Source organism: Octopus sinensis, linkage group LG14, assembly GCF_006345805.1.
Source record: "Octopus sinensis linkage group LG14, ASM634580v1, whole genome shotgun sequence".
Classification (NCBI taxonomy): Eukaryota; Metazoa; Mollusca; class Cephalopoda; order Octopoda; family Octopodidae; genus Octopus; species Octopus sinensis.
In genome coordinates this window covers 62,489,149-62,509,148 of record NC_043010.1, presented here as the reverse complement: position 1 = coordinate 62,509,148, position 20,000 = coordinate 62,489,149, and the positions used below count along the sequence as shown (strand labels likewise).

Below are 20,000 nucleotides of genomic sequence, written 5' to 3'. Positions count from 1 at the left end.
GAAACATTAGTACCATTTTTTTTTTCTCTTTGAATTGCTCGTTTTCTTTAACGTTCCCCTCTGTCTTTCTCCGCTATAACCCCACCACCATCACCACCACCATCATCATCACCATCATGTACTAGTAACATTACCACCACCACCACCATCGTCATCAAAGCCGACATCAAGGAGCCGCTACGCGGTCGCTCGATCGACCTACTAGAAATAACTGCCAAGTGGCCCTTAATTCTCAAATCTGGAAAACAAAACAAAACAAAACGGAAACAGGAAAAAAAAAAAGACGGGCTGGTCAAGGCTGGAACGCTTCTGATCATTAATTGGGCTCGATGAGAGCTGACCTGGGCCTAAACACCATCGTCGCCGTCGCCGTCGTCGCCATCATCCTACCCTTCCTCTCATCACCCACCGCTAACTACCACCATTCTCCCCCCACCACCGTCACCCTCAACGATACTATCACCACCACTACCACCACCACTATTATTACCGCCACCACTACCACCACCACCACCACCAATATTGAAAGAATCGCTTCAGTTTAAATATGAAGTGGGGAGGGGGGAGGAGAGAAGGGGAGGGCAATGAATGAATTCCTGGAATAATCTTGACTCATAGGAAAATTATTGAACCTCTCTCTCTCTCTCTCTTTCGCATGGTGTTCCACTTTTGTTCAGTGTCCCCCCTCTTCTCTTTTCTCATAGCATCCCCTCCCGTTTCTTTTTTCTCTTTTTCCCTACCCCCCTCTTTTTTCTATTACACTGCACCCCCTCCCTCGCTTATATTACACTGCCCTTCTTTTTTTTTATCTTCCTCTCACTCTTTCAGTCCTCTCTGTCTCTTCTTTTGTCTTTCACTCTACCCTCCCCCTTATCTTCTATCACAGTCTCCCTCTCTCTTTACATCATTCTGTCTTTCTCACATCTCTCTCTCTCTCTTTCTATCTTTATATATAATGAACTCACTATTTGCTCTTAGTAATCTACGCATTTATCTAATTATCTACCTATGTATCTCTCTCTCTATTTATCTATCCCTATCAATCTGTCTCTCTCTGTATATATATATATATAAATGTATATATATATCACTGATGTTATATATCCTCCTTTTCATACAATAGTTTTGGCTTCTGAGACGCCAAGGTGCAACGTATAGAAGTTGTGAGGTTCATTCATTCGCATTCTGCACAACCGTCAACAGCAACAGCCGTCCCCACCACCTCCAATGCAATAAGAATGATGATTTCATTTCACTCAGTGCTTGATGTTGCTTAGTTTTCATTGAGCAGACGTATACCTGTTCCATCCATGACCACTATGTCTAGGACAAGATTATACAATGAGATATTCATTGTAACTGACAGTGGATTGTGGAATATAATTAATTGAAGATATGTCTGCCTTCTCTTGATCAAGAACCCTTCAGATTGGTTTCCTGTTATAATTTTCCATTTGCATCTAAGATGCCTTACAAAAATATTAAATCAACTCCAGTACTTGACTGATATTTTCTTTTACAACCCCTGTCACCCCCCCCCCACTACCCCCTTCCAAAGGCTTGAAAGCGAAGTCGACGTCAGCGACAACATTTTAATTGAATATGATAAGAGCCAGCACTAAAAACTGCAGGTGTTTAATCTGACCTTTAATAGTTCTGTTAATCCATCTGCCAATACCACACTCAGTGATCTCGGGATCGGAACCAGGGAATGCGGGGCACCAAATCATGATCATTCACCACTCTTTAACGTCCGTTTTCCATGCTGGCATGGGTTGGATGGTTTGACAGGAGCTGGCAAATCGGAGTGCATCAGGATCCAGTTGTCTGTTTTGGCATGGTCCCTACAGCTGGAAACCTTTCCTAATGCCAACCCCTTAACAGAGTGTACCAGGTGCTTTTTATATGGCACCAGCACATCTGCTTCTTAGATTGTACCAGCACAGGGGCTTTTGTACGTGACATCAGTACAGGCCCACGAGGAGCACAACAGCTCCAGGCTGAGTTAGTTGACATCTCTCATTTGTATTTTCTTATTCTAGCTGAAACCTTCATCTTCTGTTTTTGTCTTACCCCTCCCTTTATCTAGTATCACAGGGACAGCCTTTTATCAACCATCTGCCCCCACACAAGATTTCACTATGTCAGTCCCAGGAGACAACCCCCTAATTAGTTGTAATTAAATAGCCTACTCTCCCTGTAGCTTGGATATATGCTGATTTCTCAGACTTAAGCAGAAACAACTTGTTTTGGAAAGCACCACCTCTTAGTACAAACTAACACAGAGTAAAGGGAGCTTCTGTAGTGTGAGTGACCTGAGAAAATGACCACAGTCCATACTGATAAGAAGGGCATCCAGCAGTAATAAGAAAAGAAAACACCAAATATATGCCAGTCATCTCAAAAGAAAATCCTAGTTGTATGTACAAAGGTGGCTCTTGTGTGTACATCCCATTACTACATACAGTAATGGGATGGCCAGGTGGAAATACTTGACCTTGTGTAAAACCATTTGGCCATCTTCAAACAATTGCACCAAATGTCTTCCTTTCAGATACAGGAAATAGATATCAAACAAGCCAGATGCCGCCAGAAAACTCTCCTCTCTTTGTCGAGTGTTACACTTCAGGGCTCTCACCATCAGTGCTAGTACAATGAAAAGTAGTTATGGAAAAGTGTAAGAGATGCTAAGATGGAGGTAAATGTGTGGTGTGTACAGGAGGTGAGATGGAGGGGAACCTCAGGCAGACACCACCACAGTCGAGATGGCAGCTACAAATTGTTGACAGCATTAAAGTTGGTGGAGTAGACATATTGGCAGAGAAATGGAAGATAAAAGTAATCGAAGTAGTCTGAGTATGTGTCAGAATAATTAGGCTGAGACTAATCCTCGGTAAACATGACAGAGACAGTGATCTCTGTGGCATGTGTACCATAATTAGGACTCATAGATGATGAGTAAAAGAATCCTTTCTATGTAGCCATCATGTAGACGTCTTTGATAACAGACAACAGCAACTTCGTTATTATGGTTAGTGACTTTAATATGTTGAACAGGTAACACCATGAGGGCTGTTTTGATATATGTGGAGGCTATCAAGCAGCAAGCTGGCAGGATCATTACCGTGCTGGGGAGAACCGCTTAGCAGCATTTCGTCTGCCCCTACGTTTTGAGTTCAAATGTTGCTGGGTTCAACCTTGTCGTTCATTGTTTCGGGATCGATGTAATTGGCTTACCCCCTCCCCCCAAATTGCTGGCCTTGTGCCAAAATTAAAAACTGATATCTATGGAGGTTATGATTACTGTAGAGGAAATGAATAAGGATCAAAGTTGTTTGGTGCTTTGTGATGCATATGACCTAACCCTTTGCGGCATTAACTTTAGAAGGCCAACCACCTAATCACATACGAACACAAACCAAGGAAATGCTGTACTCACCTGTAAGAGAGAGAGAGAGAGAGACAGGTAGATTGTTGTAAATGCTAAGTATTGGCGATCTTTCGGTACAAGTACCATAACTGCCAAGTCTGTTTGTTTACATTTGAAGAAGAAGATCGTCACTTTCTGTAAAGTTTTTTTTATATATATGTGGGGTTAGGGTTAGGGGTGGGGGAAAAGGGTTTCTTTTTTTCTTCAGAAATGTAAACAAACCCACGTGGGTTTATGATTGGCAGTTATGGTACTTGTACCGAAAGATTGCATTGAAGTATTTACCTGGTGATTAATGGTCCAAAGTAAAGGAGAGATGGATCCAATCTGGAGAAGGAAGGTATTTGAAGCTGAAAGATCCCTTAGCCAGATATGGGTTCAAAAGAAGTATTGATGAGAAGTAGGGGCAATAGGGATCATTCAGGGTTTTTACGAGAGAACTTGATGCCAGTCACAGACCAGATATCTGTGGATGGAGCAAGGTGGCAGTCAGATGGAATGTGACTTGATGGTGGAATGGTAGGGTAGATGGAGCTGTAAAAACCAAGGGACATGCCTGGAAAGAAAGAATGAAAGAAAAGGGGTAGCAACAGGAGATGGCATTATGTATCTTTTATCCTTTACTTGTTTCACTTGTTAGACTGTGGCCATGCTGGGGCATCGCCTTGATGGATTTTCAGTCAAATGAATCAACTTCAGTCCTTTTTTTTGTTTTTCAAATTTAGTACTTATTCTATCAGTCTCTTTTGCTGAACTTCTAAGTTATGGAGGTGTAAACATGCTAACATCAGTGATGATGGGGGACAAACACACACACATATGTATACAATAGGCTTCTTTCAGTTTCTGTCTACCAAATCCATTTGTGAGGCTTTGGTTGGCCTGAGGCTATAGAAGAAGACACTTGCCCAAGATGCCACACCGTGGGATTGGAACCAGAACCATGTGGGTGAGAAGCAAACTTCTTACCACACAGCCATGGCTGCGCCCATATATAGAAGAAAAGCTTGATATTATATTTAGAAAAAAGGGAAACGGACTCAGTTGTTTATCAATGTTTCGTAATGTGATGGTCAGAGGAATGGAGTGTTGCTTTGATGTGAGGATCAGAGGATTGCCATGTCAGTATGAATCAGGGTATTGTTGGGGTGACTTGTAATATTGAGGACCTTTATTGGTGCTGAGAAGTTGTGGAATGCTACTTGAAGTTGTTAAACGAGGGGAATGAATTGGAGATTGGAGAGAAAGGAGAGGGCTACTCCAAGTAGACAATAGAGAGAGCAGCCATTAGGGATACATAGATGGGGAAAGCAGCTTGACCATCTGTGATGGTTGCTGAGAAGCTGGAAATATTGGTTGAAGAAGGAGATGCTCTGGAAAAAAAATGTTGACATATAGGTGCAGGAGTGGCTGTGGGTAAGTAGCTTGCTTACCAACCACATGGTTCCAGGTTCAGTCTCACTGCATGGCACCTTGGGCAATTGTCTTCTACTATAGCCTCAGGCCAACCAAAGCCTTGTGAGTAGATTCAGTAGATGGAAACTAAAAGAAGCCCATCGTATATATGTGTGTGTGTGTTTGTCCCCCTACCATTGCTTGACAACCGATATTGGTGTGTCCTCCGTAACATAGCAGTTTGGCAAAAGGGACCGATAGAATAAGTACTAGGCTTACAAAGAATAAGTCTTGGGGTTGATTTGTTTGACTAAAGGTGGTGCTCCAGCATGGCTGCAGTCATGTGACTGAAACAAGTAAAAAAGTATATGAAATTGATGGATCATGTGATGAAAGTAACAAAACGAGTTGTAGCAGAGGTAATTAGGAAGAAAACTGAGATGAGACAGCCACAGGATGGAGAAGTTCTTGGTTGAGTGCAAAGCCCCTTTGTCTGCTTGGGAGAAGACCTTCCTTTGATGGATATTGTCATCTGTAATCTAGGGGTTGCTAAGAAATAGATACAGGATCATGAATACCGTTCTATTTGCTGTGGATTGCACAGGAAATAATCGGTAGGGCTTAAATCATCATCACCATCATCATCGTTTAATGTCCGCTTTCCATGCTAGCATGGGTTGGACAATTTTGACTGAGGGCTGGCGAACCAGACGGCCGCACCAGGCTCCAATCTTGATCTGGCGGCGTTTCTACAGCTGGATGCTCTTCCTAACGCCAACCACTCCGAGAGTGTAGTGGGTGCTTTTTATGTGCCACCAGCACGGGGCCAGTCAGGTGGTACTGGCAATGACCTCGCTCGAATCTTTTTATACATGCCCCCGGCACAGGTGCCAGTAAGGCGACGTTGGTAACGATCACGCTCGAATGGTGCCCTTTTACGTACCAGTATTTTCGAAATAGCAACAAAAAAAAAAGGAAAACTGAATTCTACACCACAAGTGCTTAGATAACGAATGCAGTAATGAATTACAATTTTTAATTAGTATCATTAGTTAGATTTTTTTCTGTTTTTTAGATGTTATTAATTCAGAAGTTTGTAGTATCTCTGTCACATTCATATCTGGATACCTTGATTTGGGAGCTCTTAAAATTCCTCTCTTGAGGTTGTGGTCCTTTGTCTTCATATCTATTGTTGATCTTTAGTCTCACTCATGTTAGTCCTGTTCAATCAGATTGATGATGAATGACACATTGCTGTCAGCATTTTTTTCATGTTGTAGATGTTGACAAGCTATCAGAAATCCATAGTGATTTTTTAAAAACTTTTTTTAGTAAGGGCCATGAGTACAATCCCCTGTCTTCGTGGCCCCAGTGTTGAGAAAAGAGCAAACCTGTCTCAGTCCACCAAGATCTACCTTGATTCCTTCTCTCTGTGTGTGGCCAGTGATGAGATTTAGTTTTGGAACACACAGAATTGAAACAGATATTCTTTTCTACTCTAGGCACAAGGTCCAAAATTTTTGTGGAGGGGGCCAGTCAATTACATCGACCCCAGTACATGACTGGTACTTAATTTATTGACCCCGAAAGGATGAAAGGCAAAGCTGAACTCAGGACGTAAAGACAGACAAAATACCTCTAAGCATTTCGCCCGGTGTGCTAACACTTCTGTCAGCTCGCCGCCCTTGAATTGAAACGGATATTGGTTACAAACTTTGGCAAAAGGCTGGCACTTTCGAGGGAGAGGGTAAGTCAATTACATCCACCCCAGTGCACAACTGGTCCTTATTTCATCAACCCCTGAAAAGATGAAGGGCAAAGTCACACTTGACAGAATTTGAACTCAGAATGTAAAGACTAACAAAATGCTGCTAAGCATTTCATTGGGTTTGCTGAAGGTTCTGTCAGCTCTTGCCCTTCTTATAATAATAATAATAATATAATAATAATAATAATCCTTTCTATGATAGACACAAGGCCTGAATTTTGGTGGGGGTAGGTGCATGGGTAAGTCGATTACATGGACCCCAGTGTTTCACTGGTACTTAATTTATTGACCCTGAAAGGATGGAAGGCAAAGTAGACCTCGGCGGAATTTGAACTCGGACCATAAAGACATGAAATGCTGGAAAGTGTGTCACCAGCATACTAACAATTCTGCCAGCTCACTGCCTTGAAGAAGAAGAAGAAGAATGATAATAATAATAATAATAATAAGAATAGTTTCAAATTTTGCCACAAGGGCAGCCATTTTTGTGGGGAGGAAATGTGTCGATTACATCGACCCCTGTGATCAACTGGTACCTAATTTATTGACCCCTGGAAGGATGAAAGGTAAAGTCGACCTCGGCGGATTTTGAACTCACAACATAACGGCAGATGAAATACCTATTTCTTTACTACTCACAAAGGGCTAAACATAGAGTGGACAAACAAGGACAGACAAGGGATTAAGTCGATTACATTGACCCCAGTGCGTAACTGGTATTTAATTTATCGACCCCTGAAAGGATGAAAGGCAAAGTCAACTTTGGGAGAATTTGAACTCAAAACCTAACGGCAGATGACATACCGCTAAGCATTTCACCTGGCATGCTAACAATTCTGCCAGCTCACTGCCTTAATAATGATGATGATGATTTCAAATTGTGGCACAAGGCCAGCAATTTCAGTCTCACAGCACAGCACCTTGGGTAAGTGTTTTATTATAGACACTGGCTGACAAATGCCTTGTGAATGGATTTGGTTTGACAGAAACTATGGGAGCTCAATCGGTTTGTGTTTCCCCACCACCTCACCCCACCACCATTGGACAACCAGCATTGGTTTATTTACATTCCCATAACTTCTAAAGAGAATGACAAGACTTAAAAAAAAATAAGTGCAAGGATCAATTTATTTGCTTGAACCCTTCAAGGTGGTGCTCCAGTATGGCTGCAGTCCAATGACTGAAACAAGTAAAAGTTAACAGACAGCCTGTTGTTGACTTGCTATAAAATATCTGGTGTCTTCTTAATGAGCCAATCAGCCTCTACGTGGTCGCTCAACATGCTAGACATAACAACGTAACCTCTGTTTCAATTAATTTTGCAAATAATGAAGAATTTATTAAAATAACTTTGCCATTATTAAGCTGTGGAATATAAATTAACATAGAATTTAGATGGAAAGTTTGGATTTAAATCACTTTAACCCTTTGGTATCTAATCTAGCCATATCTGGTCCCCAAATATTCTACCTGTTTTATAATCAAGCTAGTCAGATCTGGCCTCTCACACCTACCCTACAATGTCATTCTAAAAATAAACAATTGCAGGAGTGGCTGTGTGGTTAGAAGCTTGCTTTTTATATCTTTTATGGCGAGTGTGTGGGTGAGCATGTGTGTGTTTCAATGTGAGGGTGGATGCGTATATACGTGTAGGCACATGTACGTGGGTGTTCAGGGGCACATGTGTATGTATGGACATGCGCGCTTATGCGATTACTATGATCATTTTTATTCCCTTATCTTTACTCCTCCCCCTTATGTAGCGGTCATTCTAACAGCTCTTTTGTCTTACTAATGGTCAATCACACAGTAATTTCCCTTTGTTTAATGGTCATTTTCATGGCATTTTTTTTTTTGATGTCCTGATAACTGAAGAGATGCCAGCGTGGGTTTCTGCCCTGACATCCGAAACTCGGAGTTTTATCATGGCCAACGAATAATTGTCACATATTATATTCACAGATATATATATATGATGATGATATATATATATATATATATAATATATATATATATATATATATATGTGTGTGTGTTTGTGTTTGACCCCCACCATTGCTTGATATGACAACTGATGTCGGTGTGTTTGTATCCCTGTAATTTAGCGGTTTGGCAAAAAATACTGATAGAATAAGTTCTAGGTTTACAAAGAATAAGTTTTGGGGTCAGTTTGTTTGACTAAAGGCACTGCTCCAGCATGGCCACAGTCAAATGAGTGAAACAAGTAAAAGAATAAGAGAAAAGTAAACCTCACCGGTATCTCAAAAGCTATGAGATTAATGCCTTTTTGTTACCATGTTGTTGTTGAAATACACTGACTTGATTTTGATTAATGTTTTAAATAATTAAAAATTTAATCAACATTATCGTTATTAAGTTGGTGTTTAGAACAGAAATTAACATGAAATTTGGATCACTTTAACCCTTTTGTTACCATATTTCTGTTGGAATATCACTTTCTCTCTTTTCTCTTTTACTTGTTTCAGTCATTTGACTGTGGCCATGCTGGAGCACCGCCTTTAGTCGAGCAAATCAACCCCAGGACTTATTCTTTGTAAGCCTAGTACTTATTCTATCGGTCTCTTTTGCCGAACCACTAAGTTACAGAGACATAAGCACACCAACATTGGTTGACAAGCAATGTGTGTGGAGGGGTCAAACACGGACACACAAACATATACATATATACGACGGGCTTCTTTCAGTTTCCGTCTACCAAATCCACTCACAAGGTTTTGGTCGGCACGAGGCTATAGTAGAAGACACTTGCCCAAGGTGCCACGCAATGGGACTGAACCCAGAACCATGTGGTTGGTAAGCAAGCTACTTACCACACAGCCACTCTTACGCCTATGGCTTTCTTTCAATTAATTTTGCAAACAATGAAGAATTTACTAAAAGAACTTTGCCATTATAAAAGCTGATGGCTGAAGCACAAATTTGTAGGAAATTTTGATGGAAAGTTTAATTTAGCTAACTTTAAAACAGGAAGTTTGTACCATAGGGACCAGGGGTCGTCTCAAGTTGTTTGGTATTGAAATGGTTAATTCCCACTCCAACTTCACACTAGCATCTGATAAAAGGAGTGACATTAGATAATGTAGCCATAGATACTTGATGCTCAAGAGGAGGTTTAAGTGGAAATGGTAGAAGCAAACACTTGCAACTCTCAATGAAGCCTGTATGTGGTTGCTTGATCTGCTAGAAACAGCAGCCAAATATCCCTCGCTGTTTTAAAAAGGAAATGTTACTTAATGTAGTCCTGGCTTCTTGGATTGTAGGAAATGAATGCAAGTCATGGCTGGAATACTTTTGATCACAGGTTTGGCCAGTCAGGGTTAACCTAGGGTTAAAAAATAACAGTAGTCTATGTGGTCTTGTCATTGGTTTATCCTTTAGGAATGGCCAGCGGTTAGGTGTAGCAGTTCTCTAATTTGGTCTGCATTCCATAGTACAAGAGGCCAATGTGTAGACTTCTACATGGTCTATAGAGCTGCTAAAGATAACAGCTAAAACTACTTCTAATCATACTTTATCATCTTAAAAAACAGAACACATTGGAAAATGTAGAGTTGGATATACAAAAGGTTGGGATGGTCACAGCTAGATTGTCTTTGATCATATATGTATTTGACCAGGGACAACTGACCTGAGGTTAAACGACATCCAGTAGCATAAACTATGTAAGCCTGGTACTTATTCTATCGATCTCTTTTGCTGAAGCGTAAAGTTACAGGGATGTAAACACACCACCATCTGTATGATTATTTGACATTGTGTGGAGTGTGGGTCATGGATGGAGAGAGAGAGAAAGGGAGAGATTACTTAATCATACAGCTAAATTCATGTTAGTGTATTTATTATTGATATATTCAAATATATACTTGTGTATATATGTATGTACCATAATGATCCTTTCTACTAAAGGCACGAGGCCTGAAATTTTGGGGGAGGGGACTAGTTGATTACATCAACTCCAGTACTTAACTGGTACTTAATTTATCGACCCCTAAAGGATGAAAGGCAAAGTCGATCTCAGCAGAATTTGAACTCAGAACATAGCAATAGGTGAAATAATGCTAAGCATTTTGTCCAGCATGCTAATGATTCTGCCAACTCGCTGCCTTAATAATAATAATAATAATAATAATAATAATAATAATAATAACAATAATAACAACAACAGCAGTAGCAGCAGCAACAACATCAACAACAACAACATGGGAATCTTCTGTTGATTTGAATATATCAAGGCCTGACTGTTAGGCTAACCACACAGTTGATTTATTTTCAATAGTGAAGGCTTGTGTAGAACCAGTTACACTTTTTGGAAATGCTGATAGCAGAATTTTGGTGCAAATATTGGCTTCAAATTCACTGAACAATATACCTTAGGCTTTCCTATTGGAGTTCTCCTTCTGGGTTAATTACCTTTGTGACAGTTTAGAGGTCTCCCCCCCCCTGTATATACCTACACCATACTTAGAACCAGTTCCAAGTCGGATCTATGGTATATGATGGAGTTGGTGCTTAGCTTCATATTAGCAGTATCTGACCAACACACAATGCTATCATGGTTTTACATTATTGCAGACCCTATGTTATCATACCTAGCTATGCAACCACATAGGCACCTAAAACAACGAAAACAGCTTATGTTACCAGGTCATACTTGCAGCCATGCAGGAGCACTGCTTTTGGTCAAGCAAATCGCTCCCACCCCATCGGATTTATTCTTTGTAAGCCTGGTATTTATTCTATCAATCTCTTTTTCTGAAGCGTAAAGTTACAGGAATGTAAACACACCACCATCGGTTGTCAAGCAATGTTGGGGGGAAGGACAAACACACACACACACGCACACACACACACACACATACGATGGACTTCTTTCAGTTTCCGTCTACCAAATCCACTCACACGGCTTTGGACTGCCCAAGACTATAGTAGAAGACACTTGCCTAAGTTGCCGTGCAGTGGGACTGAACCCAGAACCATGTGGTTGAGAAGCAAGCTTCTTACCACATAGCCAAGCCTATGCCTATACACACACGTATCATGGATTTGGATGGCCATTGACTCTTCTGAGTTTATCCTCCCTTTGACTGGTCTAGTTTTCCATCCCGCAAAGTTTAGTGTCAGTTCTACATCTAAGAACCATCTTACTCACTAAGTAGGCTTGGTGGTGTTGCTGGATAAGTTGTGGATGGCCCAACCATGCAACAGGTGGTACTGTATTACATGTTACCAGCAGCATTTAACCCTTTTGTTACCAACCTGGCTGAAACCAGCTCTGGCTCTGAGTACAAATGTCTTGTTTTCATAAGTTTTGAATTAAAATCTTGCACCAAACCTTAGTCACAGTTTATGCTCCTAACACTAGCTGAATGATAACCAAGTTATTTTACTAAATTCTTTGTTATATTTAAAATTAATTGAAAGAAACGCAGAGCATCTCAACAGAAATATGGTAAGAAAAGGGTTAAAATATATAATAGAAAAACAATTCTTAACCCTTTTGATACCAACCTGGCTGAAACAGGTTCTGGCTCTGAGTACAAATGTCTTGTTTTCATAAGTTTTGAATTAGAATCTTCCACCAAACCTTAGTCACAGTTTATGTTCCTAACACTAGCTGAATGATAACTAAGTTATTTTACTAAATTCTTTGTTATATTTAAAATTACTGGAAAGAAACACAGAGCATCTCAACATAAATACGGTAACGAAAGGGGTTAGAGTGACTTGACTGAGGAATCTAGAGGCTGCTCCTGTCCATCTTGTTGCACTCAGCACATGTCTACCCACCATCACTCCAGCATTTCAACAATCTCACCAGTCGGTTCTTTCATTGAGGTGATTATTGTACAGAATGAACCGGTTTCATTACGCAATATTTTAGTAAGGCGCAGGAGTGGGTGTGTGGTAAGTAGCTTATTTACCAACCACATGGTTCCGGGTTCAGTCCCACTGCGTGGCACCTTGGGCAAGTGTCTTCTACTATAGCCTCGGGCCGACCAAAGCCTTTTGAGTGGATTTGGTAGACGGAAACTGAAAGAAGCCCGTCGTATATATGTACATATATATATATGCGTGCGTGTGTGTTTGTGTGTCTGTGTTTGTCCCCCTAGCATTGCTTGACAACCGATGCTGGTGTGTTTATGTCCCCGTTACTTAGCGGTTCGGCAAAAGAGACCGATAGAATAAGTACTGGGCTTACAAAAGAATAAGTCCCGGGGTCGATTTGCCGATTAAAAGGCGGTGCTCCAGCATGGCCGCAGTCAAATGACTGAAACGAGTAAAGAGTAAGGAAAAGCAATAGAAAACCCCAGCTGAGTCACAAGTATTTACTCACAATCACCTTTTATATTTCCTGTCTTACAAGTGTCCAATGTGGCCACCACCTGCAGCACGGACAACATCAATGCGATAAGAGAATTCCTCCCAGCTGCGTGTATCAGCATATCACCATCCACTGAGATGATCGCTGTTGTTATTCGATGTTTAAGGTCATTGAGGTTAATGGGTAGCGGTGGAACATAAATACAATCTTTTCCATATCCCCACAAGGAAAAAAATCACACACGGCGAGGTCTGGGGATCTCGCAGGCCAAGCAGATATATGTCTGGGAGGAATTCTCTTATCGCATTGATGTTGCCTGTGCTGCCGGTGATGGCCACACTGAACACTTGTAAGACAGGAAATAAAAGTTGATTGTGAGTGAATACTTGGGACTTTGTTGGAGTTTTCTATTCCGTTTCCTTATTAAAATATTGTGTAATGAAATTGGATCATTCTTTTTGAACAACCCTCTGTGTGTGTGTGTATACATATATATATACTCTTTTACTTGTTTCAATCATTTGACTGTGGCCATGCTGGAGCATTTAGTCGAGCAAATCGACCCCAGGACTTATTCTTTGTAAACCCAGTACTTATTCTATCAGTCTCTTTTGCCGAACCACTAAGTTACAGGGACCTAAACACACCGGCATCAGATGTCAAGCAATGTTGGGCGGGGGGGGGGGAACAAACACGGACACCCAAACATATACAAACACATACAAATACATATATACAACAGACTTCTTTCAGTTTCCATCTACCAAATCCACTCACAAGGCTTTGGTTGGCTCGAGTATATATATTGGGTATCTGGCCTTGGAAACCATGCCAAAACAGACATGGAGTCTGAGAAGTTCTTCAGCTGGCCATCTGTCAAACTGTTCAATCCATGCCAGCATGGAATACGGACATTAAATGATGATGGTGATGATGATATACAGGCACTTATATATATATCTGTATAGAGATAGAGAGAGAGAGAGAGATTGATATCATCATCATCATCACTTCAGCATCCACTTTCCTTCCATGCTTGCATAGGGAATATAGAGTTTGTTGAGGCAGATTTTTCTGTGGCCAGAAGCCCTTCCTGTTGCCAACCCTCACCTGTTTCTCACGGGCTATTGGAAATGAATGACACAGCTTTGTATGTCAGTGACAATCATTTTACAACTATTATAGGAAGTCAAGACAAGGAGACACACACACACATAGATACACAACAGGCTTCTTTCAGTTTTTGCCAACCAAATCCACTCACAAGGATCTGGTCTACTTGGGGATATAGCAGAAGACACATGTTGTAGGCGCCATGCAGTGGGATGGAACCCAGAACCATGTGGTTGGGAAACCAGTTTCTTATCACACAGCCACACCTGCACCTACGTGTGTGTGTGGTTGGTGAAATAAATAGCTGAGACGCTTTGCCCCTTGCAAAAACTGCAGGAGATACTCAGAGGTTTTGCAATCTCTTCTAAACCCATTGCAATGCTGGAAACCCTTCTATGTCATCATCAGCTACCTCAGGGTCACATGGGTCTTACCCCTTTGTATGCTTCACCTGAGTGGGGCAGCGAAGACTGAGCTAGTCTTCACCTGAGGAATGGTTCCAATTGCAGTCCTTATCAACCATAGCCATCTTGTGCTAGTTTCAGCTGAGGTCCCTAATTCCTTGATGGCTTTCTTCAGTTGTCTGGTTCTCAGACCTAATTTCTGTAGGAAATAGCACACTGATCCAAATGAAAGCCATGAGAGCTGACTTTCATGGAGAATGAGGCCACATGCCAGCCCCTTAGCAAAGGTGTCATCAACTAAGTCCTGATATTTCAATTTCCTTACCGGGTGAGAAATTTCAGGTCTGTTCTCCCAGGTGTCTGTGAGTTCAACAACCACGATTGTTTTTGTATTTGTGGAGAGCAGGAACATGTCTGGTCCAAGTGATGTTACCACTATCTTCTCTGAGTAGACAAGTTTGCCCCTCAGATCCACTTTGTATCTTCTAATATGAGGTTAAATGCAAAATAGAAAACGGGCCCCTTTCATTGCTTTTGTCTTGAAAGCTTTGTCACTTTCCTTTAGGAATTTGATACCCTTTGCAGATCAGTTCACTTGGCAATTTCTGCAAGAACTGGCATTCTTTTGGTATGAGTACCGTTTACATCATGTCTATTTGTTTATATTTGTAGAAGAAGATCGTCACTTTCCGTAAAATTTTTTTAATATATATATGTGGGATTAGGGTTAGGGGTGGAGGGAAGGGTTTCTTTTTTCTTCAGAAATGTAAATAAACCCACATGGGTTTATAATTGGCAGTTATGTTACTTGTACCGAAGAATTGCCCAAGAACCTTGTCATGTCGCCACGTGTATTGGCCTTCTCCCAGTTCCCAAGGGCATCTGGTCAAAATGTGGCTCAGGATGCAAAAAGTTGCTCCACACTGCTTGTAGGATGGGTCTGCTTCTTTATCCCACATTTTAAGTTTGTTTGGTGTTGGTAAGAGGTCAGGTATTTTCCTATCAACAATATCCTACCAACACATGATACCTTCATGGTTGTTTTACCTCACCGGGAACCTTATGGTATTGTACCTAGCCATTTCTGGCATCCTACATGTTGATGTGCCTAGATTCTATTGAGTTCTATAACTGATCTATGTCGTTGCTATTATGCAAAAGTGTCGTAAGTCCAAAATGTTGCTTTTCTCAGAAAATGAAAAAATCGTTGTACTACACTTTGACAATTTTTGATATCTTGGCATCTGAAGCAGTTGGAGATACGATAGTTTAACCAAAAGAACCAGTTATTGTAAGCAAAAATAAATATTGAAGAAAACGCATTTAGCCAAATTTGGACATACAACAGTTTAAACATAATAGCAACAATATATATATATTTATCCACTTCATCATCAATTACCATCAGTCATTTATCTTTATTATCATCATCACCGTCAGTCATCTATTTTTTTCCATGGGGGTAAGGAGTTGGACTGGCCTTACAATGTCTCACCAATCTTTACTGTTTCGTATGATTTGTGGTTTGGAATGGGTTTTATTTTTCAAAATTTAAAGTCAGTTGCCCTTTTTATCACCTACTAATTTGTAACATAGTCTGGGGTAATTTTATATTGTGGCCATCACTAGAGAGGGTTGTCTGCTGCGGGATTACTATGTAGTAGTTTATGACAAGGTATGTTGAATCATATGCATATATATATATATATATATATGTGTGTATGTGTATGTATGTATGTATATGTATATGTTTGTATGTATATATGTATGTATATGTATATATGTATGTATGTATATGTATATATGTATGTATATATATATATGTATATTAATTAAAGAAGAACCACCTTTTGATATAATTAAATTATAACATATAGAAAAAAAAATATACAATAAAAAACATATACCAATAATTAAGTAATGTATAAAATAGTAAATAAATAGTCAATTATATACTTTTTATTTATTATTTTGTACTTTACTTAATTATTGGTATATGTTTTATCGTATATTTAATATTTTTCTATGTGGTATAATTTAATTATATCATTGTTATTTCATTGTTGAATTGATAAATGGTGGTTCTTCTCTAATTTATATATATATATATATATATTATATATTGTGAAATTTGATTTAGTATTACTAAATTGAATTTTTCTGTGTAAGTTTGGAATAATATTCCCCAATAATACCATGAGTAACCTTTCAAAGTGCCTCCCCCTATTGGAAATTTCAATTGTTATATTTTCGTTGTTATCTCTGGAATTTTTACATGTTTTTTTGCAAACAGACAAAACCCTTTGTAACTTTCGTCCTGTGTTTTGTCCCTTTATGTTTTAATTAATTTTTGTCAGCCCTTGTGGCCAATAAACAAATTATTATTACTATTATTATTATATATACATATATATATATATATGTGACCTCGTGAGTACCAAGTACTACTGGCGATTTTTTTCCCTCTGTCTTCCCTTCTCTGGATCTTTGCTTCTCCTATGTTTCCGACGAAGAACTCCGCTCGAAACGTTAATCCCTCCTTCTTCCCTTCTTTCCTGAGCGTCCAGTAATACTATATTTGTTCCACGTCCTCGTGTTGTTGTGTTTTTTTGTGCTTTCTTGTTTGGATTAACTATATATATATATATATATATATATATATATATACTTTTGTAAATATGTAGCTTACTGACTCCTACACATGTACACGCATACACATACACAAAACTGAGATACACAAATGTGCATGCACACACACACACACACACACACACTCAACTCACATACTCTCATTCCTTCATTCCATCCATGCTTCACTTGTGCAGTAGGTATTCTGCCTCACATCTGCACACACACACACACATGTATTAATATAAATTTATACATAAAGGTGGAAAAAACTAGGCTTTTTTATATGTATATATGTATATATAATTTTTTTATATGTATATATAATTAATTACACACACACACACAAGTGTGTGTGTGTGTAAGGGGTAAGTTGGCTGGGTTTAACCGTTCCCCTGTTAAAATACAGACAGAAAACTATTGTTGATATGAGATTTTATCAACTTGTTTTGTTTATTTTCAGATCGTCTGCTGACATGTTTTGATGTGGATATCAAGTAATTTCTTCGCTGTTTCAACATCGTCGGCTGCCCTCGATTCTCTCTCCTCTTCCTACTACTCCATATCCAGCTGTGTCGGTCCTATCTACCTGTCCAGTCCTCCACGAGTCGGTACATGGGTATTAAGAGCTGGACAGGTAGATAGGACACTTTGGTGTCACTGACCAAATATTGACTGTACAACTGTAAATGGCCACACAGCAGACCATGGACAAATTCTCTCCTGATTCGGTGCTTTCCAGCAACATGCTCGGAAAGTTCCAGCTAACGATGGCAAACAACATACAGCAGCAGCAGCAACAGCAGCAGCAGCCACCTCAACAGCAGCAACAGCAACAACAACAGCAGCAGCAGCAGCAACCTCCAAGAATGGCAGAGGTGGATGAGAAGCCATTCCAGAACCAGTCCTACATGAACCAGTTTACCCAGGGTTACTACTTACAGACCCACGGCATTTTGCACCCCAACGAAAAACTTTTCAGTCCCGATATTTACGGGAAGCAGTTTGTTCAGAATTCTTATTTACACACACAACCAGAACGCATGCACACCATCGAGAAGGCTGCACCAGAAAATAATCTTTGTCTCAAACAACCTCAGCCAGTTTTGAACAAGATTCCACCCCCGGCACCAAAGACGTTACCCCCACTAGCCCCTCCTTCCCTTCCCCATACTACCATGTCATCAACGAGGACGACGGAGAAAGCGTTCCATTGTGAGCTTTGCCCCAAGCAGTTTGCACGACGCAACACATTGCAGTTGCACCAGAGGATACACACGGGGGAGAAACTGTTCCAATGTAATTTCTGTGCCAAACATTTTGTCCACAAGGACAAACTTCAGATCCACGAACGAATTCACACTGGGGAGAAGCCGTTCCAGTGTGAATTTTGCCCCAAACGATTTTCACGCAACGATAAGCTGAAGATCCATCGAAGCACCCACACGGGTGAGAGGCCTTTTCATTGTAACTACTGTCCGAAGCAATTTGTCCAGAAGGACAAATTACTTATCCACGAGCGGACACATACAGGTGAAAAGCCCTTTCACTGTGACCTTTGCCCCAAACAGTTTGCTCGGAGTGACCGACTACAGATCCATCGAAGAACCCACACTGGAGAAAAGCCATTCCACTGCGACCTTTGTCCGAAACAGTTTGTTCAAAGATGTTACTTGAAAATCCATCGAAGAATCCATACGGGCGAGAAACCGTTTCCTTGCGAATATTGCCCGAAGGAGTTTGCCAGAAAGGACAAGCTACAGATCCACACGAGGAGCCATACTGGCGAGAAGCCTTTTCAATGCGACATTTGCAGGGAGCAATTCATGAAGAAAGCTCAACTGGTGTCGCACCAGAAATCATCGCATACCGTTTTGGAGAAGCCGTTTCAGTGTGATTTATGCATGCAGCAGTTTGCAGAACGTGACGAACTGCAGCTGCACCGGAGCACTCACCTCGTAACGCCACAGTTACCTAATGACCTTGACATTAAGCCGTTTGCTCTGATACACGAGCTGGAGAACCAGAAACGACTGCAAGGGTCGGTGCGGAATAACTTTTTGAAACCAACATCCTGTAAAAACATCAAGGAGTACACTCCAATGAGCACACTTCTTTGGCAATCAATTCATCCATGAAAAAAACAACACCCCCACCCAAAACAAACCCCCCCACAGTATTTGCAAAAACTCTGCTGACATTAGGGTCCACCCACATTCGCTAGCCCTCTATTTAGGGTATCACTGGTGATCCCTGACTACTTTCATCTTTGTGACTAAAGTTGTCTTTTATGAATATTTTTTTAACCTGTTACATCACTTGACATTAGTCAGTAAAAGTTGTTAGCCTGGAATCGAAGGGTTCCTGGTTCGATACCTAGTCGCTACCATTTACGCATATGTTTGTGTGGGGTGTGTATATTTGTATGTTGTATATTGTGTGTGAAAATATGCATGTGTGTGTGTGTGTTTCTAAGTGGCCTTTAGGCCATCTGTGGGTCTCATCAAAAATTCTTTGTGTCACCTGGATTGTTAACGATGTCCAGGTGTTCACCACCTTCCAGATTGTTCACTTGGGTAGTGGACAAGATGGACAAGGTACGTGCTAGAAATGACTTTATAGTTTTCCATATCTGGTAAATGGACACAGTCAGCATCTGTGGCTGATCACATCTGTTCATCCATAATATTTCAACCACACACACACACAAACACACATATATACACAGAAACACTCAAATCTGTGTACATGTATATATATGTATGTTATATTATATATATGTATCATCATCATTTTAGCTACCACTTTTCCATGCTGGCATGGGTTGGATAGGGTTTGTTACAGTGAATTTCCTACATAAGGAGTGCTTTTCCTGTTGCCAACCCTCCTGTTTCCAAGTAAGATAATATTTCCCCATGA

The 20,000-nt window shown here is 40.4% G+C and overlaps 1 protein-coding gene across 3 annotated transcripts in view; it reads left to right on the top strand.

Moving 5' to 3' along the window:
* Positions 1–19,257, top strand: part of LOC115218842 (zinc finger protein OZF-like) — a 24,923-nt gene extending 5,666 nt beyond the window's left edge. For all 3 annotated transcript variants that reach the window (XM_029788788.2, XM_036509352.1, XM_036509351.1), the window contains exon 2: positions 17,545–19,257. In XM_029788788.2, the coding sequence (XP_029644648.1) occupies positions 17,771–19,219 (1,449 nt within the window). In that variant the 5' untranslated portion in view covers positions 17,545–17,770 and the 3' untranslated portion in view covers positions 19,220–19,257. The remainder of the gene's footprint in view (positions 1–17,544) is intronic.
* Positions 19,258–20,000: the final 743 nt, after the last annotated feature.